The sequence below is a fragment of the Rhodnius prolixus genome, unplaced genomic scaffold (assembly GCF_049639745.1).
Source record: "Rhodnius prolixus isolate KJV_2025 unplaced genomic scaffold, Rpr scaffold_3, whole genome shotgun sequence".
NCBI lineage: Eukaryota > Metazoa > Arthropoda > Insecta > Hemiptera > Reduviidae > Rhodnius > Rhodnius prolixus.
Genome location: NW_027411603.1, coordinates 10628469 through 10648151, shown reverse-complemented (window position 1 = coordinate 10648151; position 19683 = coordinate 10628469). Strand labels below are relative to the sequence as shown.

The 19683-nt window shown below is 30.7% G+C and overlaps 2 protein-coding genes across 6 annotated transcripts; one reads left to right on the top strand and one right to left on the bottom strand.

Moving 5' to 3' along the window:
* Positions 1-136: 136 nt before the first annotated feature.
* Positions 137-16436, top strand: Mrgn1 (Mahogunin ring finger 1). 5 transcript variants are annotated; one of them, XM_074125996.1, is made up of 13 exons: positions 138-522; positions 611-729; positions 801-1036; positions 1120-1307; positions 2065-2222; positions 2770-3003; positions 3281-3450; positions 3696-3783; positions 4092-4244; positions 4456-4654; positions 9036-9214; positions 12403-12454; positions 15187-16436. In XM_074125996.1, exons 1-12 carry the CDS (start codon positions 435-437, stop codon positions 12448-12450), a joined length of 1860 nt encoding a protein of 619 aa, XP_073982097.1. In that variant the 5' UTR covers positions 138-434; the 3' UTR covers positions 12451-12454; positions 15187-16436. The 5 variants fall into 5 exon arrangements, with proteins under 5 accessions (XP_073982099.1, XP_073982097.1, XP_073982098.1 ...); XM_074125995.1 differs by having other exon boundaries at positions 139-522; positions 15183-16436; XM_074125997.1 differs by lacking the exon at positions 12403-12454.
* Positions 16437-17340: 904 nt separating this feature from the next.
* Positions 17341-19675, bottom strand: RpL10 (ribosomal protein L10). The gene is made up of 5 exons (XM_074126031.1): positions 19561-19675; positions 19421-19445; positions 18740-19045; positions 18279-18441; positions 17341-17552 (listed from the first exon to the last, which is right to left on the bottom strand). Exons 2-5 carry the CDS (start codon positions 19441-19443, stop codon positions 17382-17384), a joined length of 663 nt encoding a protein of 220 aa, XP_073982132.1. The 5' UTR covers positions 19444-19445; positions 19561-19675; the 3' UTR covers positions 17341-17381.
* Between the last annotated feature and the right edge of the window lie 8 nt (positions 19676-19683).

The following is a 19683-nucleotide window of genomic DNA, read 5'->3' as shown; positions in this document are numbered from 1 at the left end:
TTTTGTTTCACATTGTTCATGGTAATTCATAAAGTTAGTTACATAGGATTTGATGTAATGGAATAATATTTTTTAAATTTATCATTGTATGATATTTGCGATATTTGTTTTATTGTTTAAGTTGGCAATCTGAATGTCAGTGAAGATAGAAGAAACAAAATTGGTTTCTGCTTTGGTAGGTGTAAGTGTAACTGTACTGTGCGTAGGGTTTGCAGGTAAAACTTAGAAATAATATCATTCGTTCGTATTGGAGGTATTTCTGTAATTCTGTTCATTTAGTGACCTTTGTTCATAAAAAATTCGGGCTAGGAATGAACATGTTGATACGTTTTGGCTCAGAGGAGTAGGTGAAAAAAGATGGTTAGAAACTAAACACAAATTAAATTTCGATATTTTTGGCCTAAGTTTTTAGGGCAGATTTTCTTTCATTTAAAATGGGTGCCCTGACAAGTAGACAAAATGCTGGGGTTGAAGAAGTTGATATTGTTTCGAATCATGCATATAAATATCCACCAAAGTCAGGTCAGTAAATTATTACCCAAAACTTTAGGATTGTATTGCTTAATATTTTGATTTATTTTACTTGGTTGTTTCATTTTTATTATTTTAGGTAATTACTTTGGTAGTCACTTCATAATGGGTGGAGAAAGATTTGATACTCCGCAACCAGAGGCCTATCTGTTTGGTGAAAATGCGGATTTAAATTTCTTGGGAAGCCGCCCCACTCCTGTAAATACCACCATATGGTTGATGTATTTCTATTTTATGAATCTTATTTTATTTCTTCTATTTATCTTCAGTTCCCCTATCCACCACCTCAGGCAAATGAACCTACTAAAACTTTGAAGAGTCTTGTGAATATAAGAAAAGAATCACTAAGATTAGTGAAGGCTCTGCCAATCAGTGGAAAATGCGAAGGGGATACGACAAATAAACATACGCAATACAATATTGAATTCATATTTGATTGCGATGCTCGAACAGCAATCACCATTTACTATTTTGCCTCTGAAGAAATAGCAGTAAATGGTCTTGTGTATGTATTAAGATTTAAGATCCAGCAATCTTACGTTAATAGATTCAATAAGCTGTAAATATTGAAATGAAATTTGTTTTTAGTTACACCCCAAAAGATTCAACTATGACTTCAGAAACTTATCATTATCAAAAAGGAGCTAATCAACTTTTTTCTCAACCAACGCACTTGTTTGATCCCAGTCAGTTTTCTGATGAAGAACTGTCGTATAATCCAGACAAAGAAATAATACCTATAGCTATTCATTGTGTGGCGCAAGACGGACCTGATGGTAATTTTATAGTTTATAGTTTTTATAGATTATTTGATTGTTCAGTTTATTTGCTATTCACAAACTACAGAGAAATATGTAATAAGTGCATAGTGATGACATGGTTTTCTTAGAGGATAAGTTGGAGGAAAGAAGCTGGAATTGGTTATATTATTGTATGAGCTGGTCTCGGATTTTCAACCGATGTAGGGTTCGAGGTGCTGGAAAAATTTTGTATCAGAGGATTTGATCAGAAAAGAAGGGAGTTGAAGAATTTTTGATGTTTAGTTTGGGCTGCTTCAGTATGTTCTTTTGCATATTGAATTATAAATGTATATAATCCTTGTTAGAAGAAGGTAATTTTTTTTTTTTTAGTTTTTACCAGAAATATCGGTTTTGTGCCCTCGGTGCGAAATAATGGTTTTACAAAAGTCTATGAGTATGTGGTTGTTTTTGGTCATCAAGTTTACTTGATGCTCTGGTAGGTGTATATAAAGTAAATAAATCAAGCTGAGACATTCACTATTTCCCGTTAAACCGCATTTAAGAGTAATAAACACTGAACCTTTTGAAAAAACAGAAAACCTTCGAGTATGAAACATCTATACTTTTTTATGAATTTATTTTGTTGTAATACTAGCCTTTATTATTTGCCTTTAAATTCATTATATCATGTTCATAAAAGGAAATTGTTCAATTCATTCATTGTCGTTGGATTTAGGCTCTAACCCTATAATTGTGGAATAATAAAATAATAATAATTTTTGCAATATTACAGAAAGCCGCCAGTCTCACACCTGCATTTCGGTAGTGGAAAGGCATTCCGATGGGACATACGTTTTGAAAGCACTAAAACAAAAACTTTTTGTAGATGGTCTTTGTTACCTTCTGCAGGAGATTTATGGCATAGAAAATAAAAATATTGAAAATATAAAGGTGAGGTGGATATTTAGTTAACTCCTATAAATTTTAAGAAAAAGTGAACATTGTTTCTGGACGTTCATTAGGTATGGATAAACTTATGTATTAATCAGCAAATAAAATATGTTGAATTTGTAGAAATAAACTGTTAGTAAAGCTCCCAAAAGGAATATCTAAATTATTTTTAAAATTTTAGCAATGTCATACTTTCGAAATCGAGTTTTCAGCGGAAAACACACGTTTTGAGGATCATTCTAACGTAAAATATATAAAAATAGTTTCTCTGAGCTCAGTAAATGTAGAACATTAAAAATAATACTCATTTAAAAAGCTACAACTTTTAGTTGTTTTTCATTCCAAGCAAATTCATTTTTATGTACTTTCATCTAAAGAAATATTGCTGAATTAGGTTGCTTTATTTCCTATATTATCTTTAAACAATTTGATGTGTTGCTCAAATTCAAAGTTTGAAGGAAATCACTTACTTGAAAATATGAATCTATGTGCTAAAAATGCTCTTTAAGTGTTAAGTGATGATTCCTAATATTTATTCTGATTTCAGGCAAATAGTGATGTCGAGACAGAAGATAATGGAGCAGAATGTGTCATATGCATGTGCGATGTTCGAGATACGCTGATCCTTCCTTGTCGTCATCTCTGCCTCTGCAACTCTTGCGCAGATTCTCTGAGGTATCAAGCAAATAATTGTCCTATATGTAGAGCTCCCTTCAGAGCCTTACTTCAGATCAGAGCATTGCAAAAATCAAATTCACAGATACCAAGTGCTCCGCCTGAGGTAAGTTAAACGATAATTTTTGTTTTATTTTAAAAATCCATTTATTGGAAGAAAATCTATAGTGGTGTTGTTAGAAAAGTGTGATTTCGCGATAATAACTTCGTGATTTATAAAAAAATAATTTTACTCTTGATGAGTAAAATAAATAAAAAATAAATAATTCTAACCAACTAGTGTTAATTAAAAAATAAACCGGTTCAGAGTACCATCTTATTGGACTTGGCTAAGTTCTTGATTGCAGTGGTAATCACTTAAGTTTTTAAATTTATTATTACAGGGAAGTTGCGAAAATATTCCCGCAGGCTATGAGGGTATAAGTCTTATCGAAGCTTTGAACGGACCCACCAGTGTTAGGCCCACAGTCACGCCTCTTCATCTGGATTCAATAGATCAGGATCATGAGCATGAAGCTTCGCCTCAACCAACGTCACAACATTTGAGAAATAGGTATTCAGATATAACAATTCTTAATGACGATAAACATGTCATATGTTGTTTTATATTCTTTAAATTACATTTGCTAATTTCTGTTATTTGTTAAGGCAAGATTACTCTTTTTTTTTACACATTAAAATATTATTAGTAGGTACTAATGCAATTTGCAATTTGTAATATGCAATTTGTTGTTTCAATATAATGGAACATTTTTGCAAAATGTTTGTTTGAATAACCTTGTATAATGCTTGTTGTAGTAGGTCCAGTTTGGATAGAACTCCAAAATCGTGCAAGATGATAGGAAGTCCTGATTATGAACGAGAACTATCATGTTCCACACCTGAGGTATGCCATTGGTTTTTTTTTTTTTTAATGCTTGCTAATGTGAATTACCAATTTTTTAAATTGGGTTTCCATAACACTCTTAGACAAGTTATTTTTCTTGTTTTTGGAGTATGCTAATTGTTCATTTCTTTTATTATTTATCATCTCATTTATCTTATCCATTTCATCAACGCTTATGAGAAGCGTTTATTCTATTAAATTAAGAAAGTAGATTGCTCTATCATATCTTCAGATTCATAAAGTCATGATGATTCACAAGTCTTTTCTTTTTTATGAACTTAATAAAATTTAAGTTTTTTATTTTTTAGGTTAGAATGTCTGTATTGTTAGCTAGAGAAAACGAAGGTTCAAGTCCAAAAGAAAAAGGTAAATCTCCTCTTGCAGGAGCAAGATGGAGAGATAAGCCGAGGCATAAAGATACTGTCCGTACTGTCAGCGAGACTGCATCAACTAATGATGAGGTTATTATTTATTTCTTGGGATTTAGGGCGGGTCGTGTTCCACATGTACTAAAGAAACTGCACCTAGAGAAGCTAGAAAAATTTTAACAAAATTACAATATAATGAAAAGAACAATAGAAATAATAATGGCGGGTTTCTCTCCATCGAATTATTAGCACTAAAATTAAGTGTAAACACGTTGGTAATTGTTTCTTTCGTGTTGTGTTTTAGGTTTGCCTAGACGATGAGATGGATAGTGAAGCCGAAAAATTGTCTCCATTGCTAAGTAGCCGTAAAGAGAGCAAAGATGAAGAAGATTATGAAGATGAAGAAGTAGATAAAAGTCGTGGCAGTACTACAGGCATGACCGTTGGAAATAATGTTGGCAGTGGTTCTCAAGATTCCATCGCTCGCAGTTCTACTAAGCAAGGTCTGCTACATAGATAGACTTATTACACAAGCACTTAAATACTGGAAATATTCAAGCGTTGCTCAACACAGACTATTTAGTTGCAATATAAACAGTATTACTTCTCAGTTAAAAACTTGGAGTATATTTCGTACATTACTATTATTATTTTTCCTGATAATATTTCTTGTTGCTAAAATTCATTTTGAAGGTTGTAATCGCAAGCACGCTTTTTTCTTTTTCTTTTTCATTGGTTTACTTACCATTTGTAGTTTGTATTTTATTCTTAAATGTGCAAGAGCTTTTTACTTTTTCCCAAAACGATAATATGAATCTTTGATTATTTTATGTTACACAATCATGTGTCATGAAAAATAATTTGTTTTTTTAAGCAAAGTATATAGGATTATATTACGGTAAATTTCAAGAGGAGTTATTCCTTTCTTACAAGAATTATGTTTTTATTTTATTTTCAACACTTAATTTACTTATCACTCCGGCTGTGATATTTTTCCAAAATAACAAAAGTATGGACCATCCAGTATTCAATATGAAATTTTGTTGGTTAATTTTAAAATGGAATTGATTGTGAAATTAGCTAATTATCTTAAACAGAATATATTTAATTGATGTCGATTGGCTAAAATTTTCCATTTTTGTACTTCTATAAACAAAAAAAAAATCAGTGTGTGGTATAAGCAATTGTTTAGTGCCCTTTTATTTGTCAGTTGTAATTATAGCCTGGAATGGTACAATTTTATTCATTGCATAGGGTCCATTTTTTTTTTTTTTTTTTTTTAATTTAACTGATCGGTATGGTTTCTACTTTCCAAACTTTGCCTAAATACAAAAAAGAGAATACCAATATTCAACATAAAACGTTCTTAGTTAATTTTGCAGTGAAATGTTATCTGTCGAAAGTTCCTGTTAGGTTGTGCTAATAGAAACTAGAACAACTGCTCTTGTAATTTCCAACAGCAAGAGATGTCAGCCGAGTAACAATTTTTTTTTTTTTTTGTGGTTGAGTAACTTACTACTGGTTTACAGCATGTGCACTATTTTTGCTTATATTTTTTGTTCTTCGTTGTATCAAAATCATTCTTATTAACATTCTGGAAATGATTACTTTCTTTATAAAAACCAAATTAGTAACAAATTCTGATCTTAAAAAATGAAAGAAATATGTATAATTTTAAAAAAAGTTGGTGGACAGAATAAAACATTTTAAGGTTCTCATTAAAGGATAGTTAACAATTCTCGCTGAATAATTTTATTTGGTCTATCCTTTTTTATTCAAACGCTTAGGCAATTGTTCGGTTTCCTTCGTTAAAGAATATCATGCTGTCAATAGATATTGACAGCATTATATTTAAATTTTGGGAAACTGAAAGAAGTCATTCTGTTTTCGAATAGCAGAAATATGCAGGTAGGAAACGCCATAAGATCATCCCTCTCTCCCCCAAAAAAATTTACTTCAATTTACACTTTTATTGGTTGCTCAAGGTTTTCATTTTATAACCAGTCGTTACTCGTTGCCAACAAATGTTTTATACAGAAAGAAAATAAGAAAATAAAATAACTTTTAAGATTAATAGCATTATGATTTCTTTAAATTAGTTATACTTTATGAAAATAATTTTACGAAATGATTTAAATCACATATGGCATACTTGATATTGAATTCTATTCGTCAAATCTCATTTTTATATGATGGGAAAATGCGTAGAAGTCAGTTAAGGGTTTTGGTGGCAAAATTTTAGAGAAGAAATTTTTGGTGAAGTCTTTTGTTACACGTCTTGAGGTGCAAAAATAAATAAACTTTTCGGTGATCCTACTCTGAAACATGCCAAAACGGAAATGGAACTGCGTTAAAAGTTGTTTTGATTGGCAATCATCATGGAATTTATTCATTCCTCATTTCAAGCTGAATATTTTGTCTTGAGAATACAGAACCAATCCTATTCAGTACCCACAAAATGGTCTCAAACAAAAACAGGGTCTTTTTTTGTGCTAATATTTGTACCGTATTTTTTATTTGTTCTAAAGATATTTTTACATTTTTGTGTTGAATTGGACTAGTTTGGTGCAACAGCAGACATACTGGGCATAAAAATGCACTTTCATAATTAATTTTTATAAAAGATGGGTATTTTAAAATGTAGTAAAATTTTCTTTTTAAGAAAAAGTTAGCCCGCATATCATATGCGCAGTGTTAAAATAATTAATGTAATTACTCACACACGTTTACATGGGGCTATATTTCTATTTCTTTATTTTATTTTATTTTTTTTTTGTTTAATCTTGATTGATCACTAATTGTTATTTTTTTACATATGTTCGCAAAAATTTTCAGAAATAATTTTGAAGCTTCTTTTATCAATCTTAATAAAATTAATGAACAATGCACGGCTTTTGTAAAGTTTATGTATATGTTTAATACTTTCAATCCTACTGTTTTAATATATATATTGCTAATTTAGCAGCATACACTGACTCTAAAGTCATTTTGATCACTCTATCTCGGCATTAGTATACAAGTATTAAGCAGGCAATCTAAATTTTAAGCAGAACACTTCATATTATCCTCTTTTTTAATTTAACCAACTACTTTTTTAGCCCAGAAAGTTTTGGAATTCTCTTTTTTTTTATTATGTTATAGTGCTAAGTTTATAGTTTCCTATTTATTATTATTATTTGTTCAAAAATTTTATGTTAGCATCTTTATATGGAATGCTTAGCAAAAACTCTCTTAGTGATTCCAGAATTATTATTCGTTGTTGACCATATTTGAAACTCTATCATATCTGTGAACTTAAATAAAAGTTTTTTTGGGGGGGGGGGGAGAATGAGTCCAATTTTATGTTTTTTTCACAAAAATGTATTAAATATTGTAATCAATAATAATAAGAAGAATATTTGATAAAAATCTTTTGACTTTTCAATTTAAAAACAATAATTTGTTAATCGAGCGTACAATAATTTCAAAGAAATTATGTGTTATTATTTGATAGTTACATCATTAACTGTTATTTTTACTAAATAATAATTCTTCCTCTTTTCGTGCTATTATTGTAATCAATGATTGCTTAAAATTTTGTTTTTTGTTTAATTTTTAAACATTTTATTTGTTAAATTCTATATAAATTGATTGCACTAATTAATTTAATGTTTTAACCAACCGTAAGGCGATTATGATGAACAAAATGTGCTCTCTTTTAAATTTAGAAAAAAAAAAGGTGTCTTTAGATAATTTTAGGAACCAAGGGACCATTTTATAAAACAAGTTAGGAACGTTTTTCATTTAAGAGGAGAAATCTCAGATTTATCTTGATAATAAGAGCTAGATTTTATTAGGAATAGCCCAATCTTGGCATACTTCAGTTTAAACTCATCTACGAGTGCTTGAATAACTGCTGCTTATTATTTCTAATGACTAGTAATCTAGTTTTGTAGGAGTTTGTTTACGTATAAATTTCAAAAATTGGTTTGTTTGTAGGTAAGATAGGATCAATTCTTTCCTTCAAAATTGGGTGAGAGGAAAAAAGCTTGATGAAGTTGTTTAAAGAAAAGTCTGCACTTTCTTAGTATTGAAAATCTTATGTTGTGGGTAACTATTTCACCACTCTCCATACAGTCCTCAGTATATTAATTTTCATGTATGTATAAACCAGGTGGTGTTTTGTTGGATTTTTCATTTAGGTCAGATATTATATGGTAGTCTATTGTGCTGGACGGTCTGTTGAAGTCTATATTTTACATCATGTTTTTGCTAACGTACTTGCTGAGAGATTATAGGCGCGGACCGCTAAGATGAGTTGATTTGATATTTCGGTGTACGCATTGATTTGAAATAATCTGAGAAAAACATAGAAAAGCATATATTTTCTGCCTTCGTCTGTGATCTTTAAACTAATGTCCGCCTGAAAAAATAGTTATCATTTCATTTCATTTCATTTTCTTGGCCACTTGTTTTAATTGAAATCCTATTATTATTATTTTTTTATTTTATCACTTTTTTCACTTTCAAATTTAGAGGTATATTTTTAAAGTAAAGCATGAAGTTAATTAGTGCATTTGTATTTTGCGGAATATGTAGGTTAGATAAATGTAGAATTTATAGGTAATCGTACAATCAGTTTAACGGGAAATTTGTAGTTTTTCGTGACTTATTCTAAATATATATATATATATATATGCTTCTACTCTAGTTACCTTTGTATTAGAAATAAACAATTTTTAAAAAAAGGAAAAAAAAATATTTATAATTATTTTCTTAGCTTCCTTTTCCTCGTTACATTGGATGATCCTCGTTTAATTATTACGTGGAAGTGGGTGAAAAAGGTGTGCAGTGTTTACGAATATATAAGTGAAGTGGAGTGAACTTCAGTGTTTTTTTGGTCAGGTGATGATGGAGAAAATAATGACGGGGGCCTCCATCCTGATAATGGCGGCAGCTGTGGTGGAGCTTTGTCTCAACCGGTAGCCTCCGCTCCCCTTCCGGGGCCTCTAGGTGATGACTCTGACTACTACACACCGGATGATCCACCAACCACCGTCCTCAGTCCACTTCACAATGATAAGGTAATTAATATTTAATTTATTCAATGTAAAAGCTCTCCTGTGCCTGTTGTGTTTTGATGTTTATTATTCAGTCTCTCGTATAACTAAACAATAACCACGATTTCTCCGCATACAAGATAAATGAGAGAATTAAAGTTGCTTGAAATATCGGAAATTTTATTTTTTTTAAAATAGATTTGCTTATTTTGTTATTGTACTCTAATATATTCTGTCTGTCAAAGATATAGCTCTGTCAAAGATATATGATATGTGCATTAACTTTTCAAGCGCTCTAACGCTTAACTCTATCTGCTATAAGTAAATATATGTATGTATTTTTTTTACATTTTGTTCTTCCCATTTTATACCACTGGGCTGACACTCAAATCGACAAGTTATAATAAAATTAGAAGGATTTATTTATTTAACCTTTTTATATGTATTTATTTATTTTAATAATTGGAAGTGATTTGTCCAATATCTTCTTCAGGATTTCTAAATATCGCTACAGATACTTTTACTTCATAATTATTCCCCGTCAATTTCACCTCCATATCATATATATCACCATATCACCATCATATGATCCTTCAAAGTAAGAGAACTTTTAGTTAGTAATTTTAAGAAATTTCTTGTAATATACAAAGCTAAGTTTATAAACAGTTCTTATTTAATCACTTTCGTAAAAAAAATGAACCTTGTGATGTTGCAGTTATTATTATTTTTTTTTAATGATTTAAGGCGCGTCAACATCTAAGGTTATTGGCGCTCGGAGCTTTTTTCAGTGCACTGTCGGCCTCCGGACAGTGTTCTCTCGTTAAAGACAACACTGTCCATCACCGGACAGTGAGCTGTAAGAAGCTCCTAGGAAGAGAAAATATAGGGGTCAGCAGCTGGATTCGAAACCGGGACCTCCGCGTGGGATGCCAGTACGCTAACCACATAGCTAATCTCTTCCCTTGTTATTATAATGATGATGATGATGATGATTTTTTTTTTTTTTTTTTTTCGCATCAACAGCTGAGGTTATTAGCGCCCGGAGCTTTTTCCAGTGCACTGCCGGCCTCCGGACAGTGTTCTCTCGTTACAAACAACACTGTCCATCACCGGACAGTGAGCTGTAAGAAGCTCCTAGGAAGAGAAAATATAGGGGTCAGCAGCTGGATTCGAACCCGGGACCTCCGCGTGGGAGTCCAGTATGCTAACCGCATAGCTAATCCCTTCCCTTGATGATGATTATTATTATTATTTTATATAAGATGAGTTGAGAGTACTTTTCTTTAAACCAACGAATCTCAAATCTGCTGAGGTTTTTTAACAATTTTTGGAATTTGTGCATCTTGTCTTTATGAAGATGATAATCTTTGACAGAGCTGAACAAAATTATTTTTTATCATTTCTTCATTGAGTGATTGGTCGGTAATTAAATGAATTGTTTACATCGTCGAATGGCTTGATATTTTCACATAAACGGATTAATCTACATATTTGTTTCAAAACTAATTTTTTTTCAATTTTTTTTTTTTCTTGCAATAACTACATTTTCATCTTTGATTTTTAAGCAATTTGGAGGATTTTGAGAGAACTTACAAAACGTAAAGAAGATTTTTAATTAAAAATGAGGAAGGATTGAATTTTTAAAATAATCTATACATTATTTTACTTAAAATGATGATGACTTTATGTTTATATTTTTATATTATATGCCAAAATTCTTGTGTGTTACCGATCAATCACCAAAATTTTCAATCAATGGATATTGGTTTGGTTTCTTAATTTCTTACTTACATTGGTAAGTCTGTACTATATGTATTGCGTACTTGGTATTTACAGTCAACGTATTTAATAACATTTGGTTGGTGACTGTGTAGAGTTTTCATCTATTTGGTGTTAGTGGCTTTGGTGTTGTAATTCTTGTTTGTCCGGGACTGATATGTATGAAAGTGTATTTAAAAAATCTGAGACTTTCTGAATTTTAAGAAGAGGATGTTTCATTTTTTGCAAAGTAAAAAAGGTTAAACAATGTTAGGTCTTTTTTCAATAGGAAAACTGATTTTTCGTAGGTAAACTAGTCACTTTTAAATGACTACAAAGCAAGGTTAAAATCGTAACAAACCGTTCGATATAATTTAGGTTTTCTCACCTAGTAAATGCTTGTTGTTAAAAAATTTATTATGTCTCAAAAAATTTCAATTATGTTTTAGGCCACGTTAGATTATTCACCCCTGCAAAACGGATTCACTATTCTTTCCAGTATATATATGTGTGTGTGTGTTTAATTTGTAATTTTAATTGGTTAAATCTAAGCTTTCTTCTGTGTAAATTTTATTTCAAATTTTTAAGTTAGATCTCAATTTTACACCTAGGTTTGGTGTGAGAGTGTTGTAAATTATTTCAATTTCAATATTATTTCCCAATTAATTTTTTGTATTCCTTCAAACTTAATAATATTTTATATATAATAGACATAGGAACACACCTTTTTTATAGTTGTGTAGAATCCTCTTACACGATTACTGTTGTGCTGTTAAAATCATAAGTATGAAAACAAAGACTTTATCGTCTTTTATTTCTTTGAGGTTTATCCACTATAGCTATTTAAATCATGATAACAACTATCCCGAATCAGCAGACACTATTGTTATTGAGTTTAAAAGTATTTTTCAGATGAAAGTGACTGCAAGCAGCAATTTTGTTTTGTTGTATTGTATTAAAAAGTGTGAACATCCGCTAATATAATGACAATATTTCAAACATAAGTTTAGAAATTAATATGTTTCTTTTATTTTTGTTAATTTCTTCGTTGCATGCCTTTTTTTTTTCTATTTTATCTTTCGTTATGTTTTCGATCCATGCTTGATTGCCTTATCCCATTTCTTTCCTTAGATGTTACTTTCAATGTTTCGGTGGGCTCATGATGTAATTTTTATCCTGCTTACTAAAAAAAAGTAATTAATGTGATAATATACGTATTTTGCTGTAGGCTTTTTCGTCTGTTTTACGCTTGTATCTGTAATTTAATTTAATAAATGGTGCATGTCTTGTTGGGACTAAGTAATCCCCCGTGGAAATCCTTGTTAATTCAAAGTTAGTCTTGAAAACTAAATCTTAATTTTCAAATTAAATATTTCATAAAATTAATGTATTTTAAACTTTGATTTGTTTTTTATTACATTAAACGCATTTGATAGTTAAATACATTTCTTTAGGTGGAGTATTTTAAAACTACCGATGGCCTGCCTAGAGTTACTGTCTGAACCCGTGAGTTTATATTATATACATGTATTTTTTTCTACCAATTATTACCAATCTATAAAAACTAACTTCTTAATGAAATAATTTTCTTCTAAATTCTCCACCTTTAATAATTAAACAAAATTTATAACGTAAAATATCTTGAAACTTCAGGATTTTTCTGTTTGGTGATACTGCAAAAAAGACTATTGAAACGATTTTTTGCATATGGTTGAGATGTGTTTTTAAATGAGAATTCTGCAAGTAAGTTAACTTCTATAATTCTATAAAAGTGGATGGTGAACCTTCTATATTGAAATAATAATTTTGAGTATAGCCTAGTTCAGAATCCCCACTTCAATTTTGCCAGAAAAAAAATATCAAGTTTATTTTACATAGATGTGACAGTTTATTCTGCAATTAATAAAAATTGGAAGTATTGTTTACAAGAAATTTTAAAAAAAAAACGCATGAACTCAAATAACTCAAATACCTAATCCGGTAATAACTAAAATTTAATTGCCAAGCTATCCTAATTGATATTGATTTTTTTAATTTTGTGTCATCAGAATCATTTGTTTTCGCTGAAACCCAAGATTCGAAAATTGTTCACCATCGATAATACTTCTTCTTACTAGTAGTTAATGTAAAAATACAACGGAAATAATGATGTTAGGAAACGTTTGATTCCACAATTATGATATTCTTATAGAAATACCTGGTTTAATATTCAATAATATTAACGAGGCTTTAAAGAAAAGTTACATTGAACTAAATATGGCGCCGAGTGGTTAGAAGTGAGGACCTCAAAGTAAAATTTCATTACTGGTTTCAATTATCGGTCTTAGCATAGGATGTAATTTTTTTGTATCCGAAAAATTCATTGCTTGCTCTAAGTACGTTAGCGTCCGCCACGACACCGAGTGGTAGTTCAGACGGAATCTTGCCTGAAAAATGACATTACCTTAAATTTTACTTGATTCGTCGTTACTCTGCTATAACTAGAACAAGTTGTTTTTTCAAAGATCCCCCAAACAAATTAATCCAGAAGTTTTAAAGTGCAGGGGCCTATTTTAATTCATAAGCAATTATTTTTTCTGTTCTCAATAGTTTCCTAAAGGAATTTGAATCCTTTAGTGCCCACTTCCTTTTCTTTCCATACCTATTCAAATTCCATCTTGATATTAATTAGTTCTTACTTTTTATTTATTTTTATTTTAACTCTTTTAAAAAAATTAGAAAACTTTGTTAATAGAAGTTGTATGTAACATGGTTTAACAGTAGATTTTTCTTTTTTTGAACTGGATTCATTGATCCATCCATTCTTTCCTACTCACATATTTCTTACTACGAAATTATAATAATATTCTTTGTAACTGATTTTTTTTTTTTTTTTTTGTGTAAGATTAATTAGTATATGTTTCAAAAAATAATAAATTATTAGTCGATGACTTAGTTTGTAATTCAGAATAACTTTTATTCATAAATTCAAAAATGAATAACTATTTTGAACCATTTTTGAGTTATAAAGGTGACCAAGTAATAGGGCTGCATTTTTTTTGCTGATATGTTACATAATTTTTGGAAATTTCCTGAGATTTAAAAAAAAAATGTTTAACTGAACTTTAATTTTCAGAATATTTGTTTATTAGGCAAATCATTTATTCTTAAGAAACGTTTATCTGAATTCATTGGTAAATAGTGACCAAAACTTTCTATTGTACTTTTTACTTTTGTTGATTAACGTTTTATTTTGTTTCCACCAAATGTCTGTTTCCTACCTAGAACCAAGTTCTAATTATTGTTTGATAGGTGATTTATGCCTACGTGCTAAACAGAAATAAAATTTTCTTTAAACGCCACGTCTTCTATTCTGATGTAAAGCATTAGAGGGTGAAAGGTTCATTTATATTTTATCTTCCGTAGTTGAAAGTGCTTCTCATTCTTTTCTGCCGTTTTGTCAGGACAATGGTTTGGAGTTGTGAGCAGGAACAGATTTAGGACGCTCTTTGAGGGTGGCAAACCTACTACTAGTAAGTTAGCGGGTTGTCTGGAGGACGGCATGTTGCGGGCCCTCTGATATTCCAATGTAGATTTCTTCGGACAGTGTTGATATTGACCATAATATTGAAATCGACAGTTTGATCTATGTAACCGCATGGGAACCAAATTATTATATTATTAATGCACTTTTATTGACAAATGTCTGATCATGCAGCACATGGTGGTAAAAATTGTTTTTCTGATATTCTACATTAACTCTGTAATTGCCATTAAGTTTTTAGTGGGAATATATATTTCATATATTTGTATTTCAGCACAAATTTAATTTTACATAATTCTCGTGATATTCTTCTAGGAACTCTTATTATATGAGTTCTGAAATTCTACAGAGATTTTAGTATCGATATGGAAGAAAAAGTATAGTAAGATATCGTTTATAAGCAGTCTCAACTCAGTGGAATATTTGAGTCTCCCTAAACCTTGATCTAAACAGATCCATTTATTAAAATGTGTAAAATGAAATTTGCAGACTGCAGTTGTATTCTGCTTGATCGAGAATGAATATAAGACTTTTTTTGCTTGTAAGATACTGTTAATACATTTCAAAGGTATATTCTGCCTTATAAACGTATTAAATTTCCCAATATTTTGTAATAGATAATCTATCTAAAACTGCTAATGCTAAGTAACAAATAAATATTTACATTTCATAAATAAAGCTACGAGTTCTCCTATTTTGTGTACTTGCCAGATAGAAGCACTATCCAGATGGGGCAGTGGATCTGCTCCCGGCACCCCTCTGAGTAACGCAAGTCATCGTTCCAGCGCTGCAGATAGCTATTCTTCATCCAATAGCTGTACTCGTCTTCTCAACGATAGCGGTTCTTCAGGCGCAACTTCTCAAAGGAACTTACTATAATTGTTTGGATACACTACATTTGCAGTTCATTACTAAAGAAGAAATAAATATATTCCGTACTGCATAATAATACAAAGTTTAAAATATTTTTCTTGCCATTCACCTTAAGTAGTTGTAAGATATTAGTTAATTATGTTTGATGGGTAATTTTATAGGACAGAAAGTAAATTAAGGTCGTTCTGAATTGAAAATGTGCTCTATTCTTGCCCAAATAATAGTAATTTGTAGATATTTTATTTATTTTTTCACAGAAAGGTTTTGAATTGATTTTATTGTTAATTAATGCGCGTTAACTTCTAGGTCATTAGCTCACGAAGTCTTTTTAATTATACTGTCAGCCTTCGGACAGTGTTAATCTCGTTTTATACAACATTGTACACCACAAGCAAGAAGCTCGTAAGAAGATAATCTAAGGATAGGTCGGACTCGAACTCGGGATCACCGCGTGGGAGTACAGGCTAATCTCTCTCCTTTTTTAGTTCTACTTTCAATTTGGGGTAAAGAATTAAATTACTTGTTAATTCTTTCGAATCTACATTCTTTGATCTTTACATGGAAGATTGTTAGGTTCTCGACAGTCACTATCCATTTATCTAAGAAACCAGTAATGAAAACGTCTTGTTAGTGTAAAAATTTTGTTTTATGGTGGGAAGATCCTCAGCTATTACTAGTTATAATGGAGCAAAAAAATTATTGTCCCAATCATGTGGATTAAAATTTGCTATTGAATTAACAGTGAAATGTACCCTCGGCTATTTTAAAATAACACAATTGTTACTTATATCTTCTAGCAAAACAGAAAGGAAATGTATCTCTTTAGACATGTAACTTTAATTTCGTCCAACAGCACTTTAAAGAATTGTATTTTTTCCATATGAAACTACCATATTCAAAAATGATAAAATTGCATTTTTTGGTGAATGGGGTTATACAATTATTTGAAAAATATCCTATTTTTATAGGTAAGGTATAGTTTTAAGGAACTGTTCATGTATATTTTTGTTTGTTATTATTATCTTGACTTATTTTTTGTTGCAATAATTTTTAATGTTGTTAAAGGAAAAATAATATCATTAATTATCAAAATCGTTACTTATATTTCCCATATTCTCTAAACTAGAAATATGTTTACCTTTATTGTTGAGGGTTGTAATTAAAATCGTAACCTTGGTGTGCCAGTTCCACGAGTTCTTTCTTAACGCATGCAAATTTTGAAATTAACAATACATACCAAAGTTTGAAATAATTAATAGTTGGCCAAAAGTTCTATGATGTGCCAATAGGCGAAAGTACGGCTTTGTGAAGGGAGGGGAAGTTAGTTTTCTTTTGCTGACTGAGTATATAGAGGGGTAGCTTTCTATTAGGTTCTTCCATATTTTAAAATTATTTCGAAGCAAGCATAAGCAGCTTTTGTCCGAAACTCATTTGATTATAAACGAATAAAAGAAGATCGAACTACGCCTGCCTCATGGTTGTTTCAGCTCCATCGCTTGCGTTGCTAGCCACTCAAGTAAGATTAACTTTTGTAAGTGCTTCTCAAACTGACCACAAATAAAAAAAGAAATCCTTTGGTAACTTTTACTTCAGAAAAGGCTTGGAAGCTCGTTTCCATTTTGGAACGAAAATCCTACATTATCTTAATACTGTTCCAGTTAAAATGTTCCTTCATCATTTCGACTCACTATTGCTGCTTTATTAGATTTTTCTTTTTTTAAAACGCTCGGTTTAAGTGCTATAACCATTTGAGAAATAAACATTATGTACCTAAAAAATAGTTCAATCGCCAGAGGAACTGAGTTTCACCTGGCACTAGTGGGAGGCACAATAGAATCTAATAAATGGTTGCAGAGCAGTACACTCCGTAAAAAAATTCTCTTAAATAATATTTAACGTGCTCAAATTAGTGAAGTGACTTCATATTCAAACTAGGTGTAAGAAAAATTAAAAAAAGAAGACTTAAATCTCTTTAAGTGTTCAGAAAACAAACATATTATTCTTATTAAAATGTTTTATTTATAACACATTGAAAAGTTAAGCTGCACTCGCAAGTTCCACCTGCACTTTCTTCCAGTTATCAAGAGGCCCATGTTCTGGTCTGTACTTGACATTACAGCCATCATTCTGAAGCCTGCCTTCATTTCTCAATTGTTCAAAGTCTTCCCTATCATACTTAGTGAAGCCCCACTTTTTAGACACATATATCTAAACAAAAAATCAAAATAAATGAATTTAAATAGTGTATCACTTTACAGAAAAACTATTTAATAGTTTGAATCATAAAATTATTAAACTGAAGTTTCAGTTTGACTCATAAAAGAAACGGACAATATAAACGAATCTGAATAACACCTTCAATCTGGTGTGAACAAACAAACACAACTTTCTCTAACTTGCGTTAAAAAATTGTACACGTTTTATTGATGAATTTTAGACAACAGAAAAACTTAGGGTGGTAGAGACCTACCAAAAATTACTTCAGGTAGCAGTACTTCGGCATACCTGGGAAGAATGATTTGAGTTTAGATTATTTGTTGCCACCCCAGAACCCACTTGAACTATATTTTCCGCAAAAAAGTTTCAAATAATTATAATTCTATGAACAAAAAGCAGTCTAAATTTAATTTAAGTTAAAACTTAAATTATCGAATCCTTCAAATTTGAAGTTCTTATAATGCTTCAGGTATTTAAAATTTGTGATTTAAAGAGCCTTAGGTTGTTTTAACGACTTTCGTTTTGAATGTATGTCCAAATACTGATATGCTATAAAGACATTATTTTTTCGTGTTGCACACAACACGTATTTTCAACAACGCTCTCGTTTGATGCGGTTTGAGAAAGTGAAAAAAGTTCACCTCTCGTCATTTCTTTTCCCATGTTACTCAGGATTTTCTGCAAAATTAATACAATTTATAAGCAAGTATTTAATACCTTTTGTCTGCCAGGAAACTTAAACTTGGCTCTCCTCAGAGCTTCCACTACAGCCGCCTTATATCTGTCCGAAGACCTAACACTCATAATTGGCTGCCCAATGTGCACTCGAGCTACGGTTCCCTGAGGTTTACCAAAAGCACCTCTCATTCCAGTCTGGAGCCTGAAATCGAAAGAGGAAACTTCGTGCCAATAATAACCCATAGAAATGCATTTTCAGTCTATCACAAAAAAAAAAATCAATAAATTTTCTTTATTTACTTTTCAAATTAAATAGCAAATGTCAGTAAATGACAATATTTAGACCAAAAGTTTTTTCACCCTTGCTACTATTCTCTTAAAACAAATAACGAAAGTGGACAATGGGTTTTTGAATAAGTAAACTTAATATAATTATGAACTTAAGGTGGCAAACGAATCGTCTACACATTTTTCAGAATTAACAAAATAAATTATCGAACCTGTCAGCTCCAGCACACGATAACATTTTGTTGATCCTAATAACATGGAATGGATGCAACCGCATTCTAATGTGAAACTGGTCTTTTCCACAGTTTTTCACTAAGTACTTGTTGGCACAAATACGACCAGCTTCCAGAGCCTCAGATGACAGCTGTTCATATTCATCAGAAACCAGATGGACACAGAGGGGAAAATCATCTACTCTTGCTTTCTTTTTACCCAGGTCGAATATACGGATCTTAGGGTCGGGTACACCACGACAAAACCGTGATTTAGGATATGGTTTATTTTTGCAATAACGATAGCTGAAACAAAATAAAAAATTAGCATTAAAAAAAAAAGCTTAAAACAAAACATTTTTAATTCTGTATGTTGTATTACTGATAATATATTTTTCCTCGGACTAATATCTAAAACATTATATTTTATTTTTACTTTAGTAACTTATTTATTAAAGCAATGACGAAAGATAATGATTTCTAGAAGAGTGAACGATTTGTTAAATGTAAACCCTAACCTTAAGGAAGTTTCAGTTTGACATTACATCTACAACATAATGTGACTAGAACTACAAAAAAAATCTTTGGATTTCCCAAATTAAAAGTAAATCATAAATTAAATCTATTTCTAATTATGTAAATAATTCAATTAATCTATCTAGGGATATTTAAAACACTTACCATCGCGCTGGTCTTCTACCCATTTCTGAAATCAAATATTAAACAAATTTTTAATGCTTAAGAATAGAGCAAATTACATTCTAAATTAGAGAAAAGCAAAATTTCATATAATTATTTGGATGAATTTGGGTAACACTTACCTTCTTTTGTCTACAACACGATTCCAAACGGAAGGCCTTACTCTTCCTAGTAACTATTAGTACTTGATCCTGCGTCGAACTTTCAATGGCCTTCTATATTTCAGAAATATAGGAGTAGGTTAC

Excerpts from the sequence above, each read along its gene's own strand:
- RpL10 (XM_074126031.1), bottom strand. The coding sequence starts at position 19,443 with ATGGGTAGAAGACCAGCGCGATG. Across the intron at positions 18,442-18,739 it reads TCGTGTGCTGGAGCTGACAG|GCTCCAGACTGGAATGAGAG; the intron begins GTTCGATAATTT and ends TTTCGATTTCAG. Across the intron at positions 17,553-18,278 it reads AGTTTCCTGGCAGACAAAAG|ATATATGTGTCTAAAAAGTG; the intron begins GTATTAAATACT and ends TTTTTTGTTTAG.
- Mrgn1 (XM_074125994.1), top strand. The coding sequence starts at position 435 with ATGGGTGCCCTGACAAGTAGACAAAATGCTGGGGTTGAAGAAGTTGAT. Across the intron at positions 523-610 it reads TAAATATCCACCAAAGTCAG|GTAATTACTTTGGTAGTCAC; the intron begins GTCAGTAAATTA and ends TTATTATTTTAG. Across the intron at positions 1,308-2,064 it reads GGCGCAAGACGGACCTGATG|AAAGCCGCCAGTCTCACACC; the intron begins GTAATTTTATAG and ends GCAATATTACAG.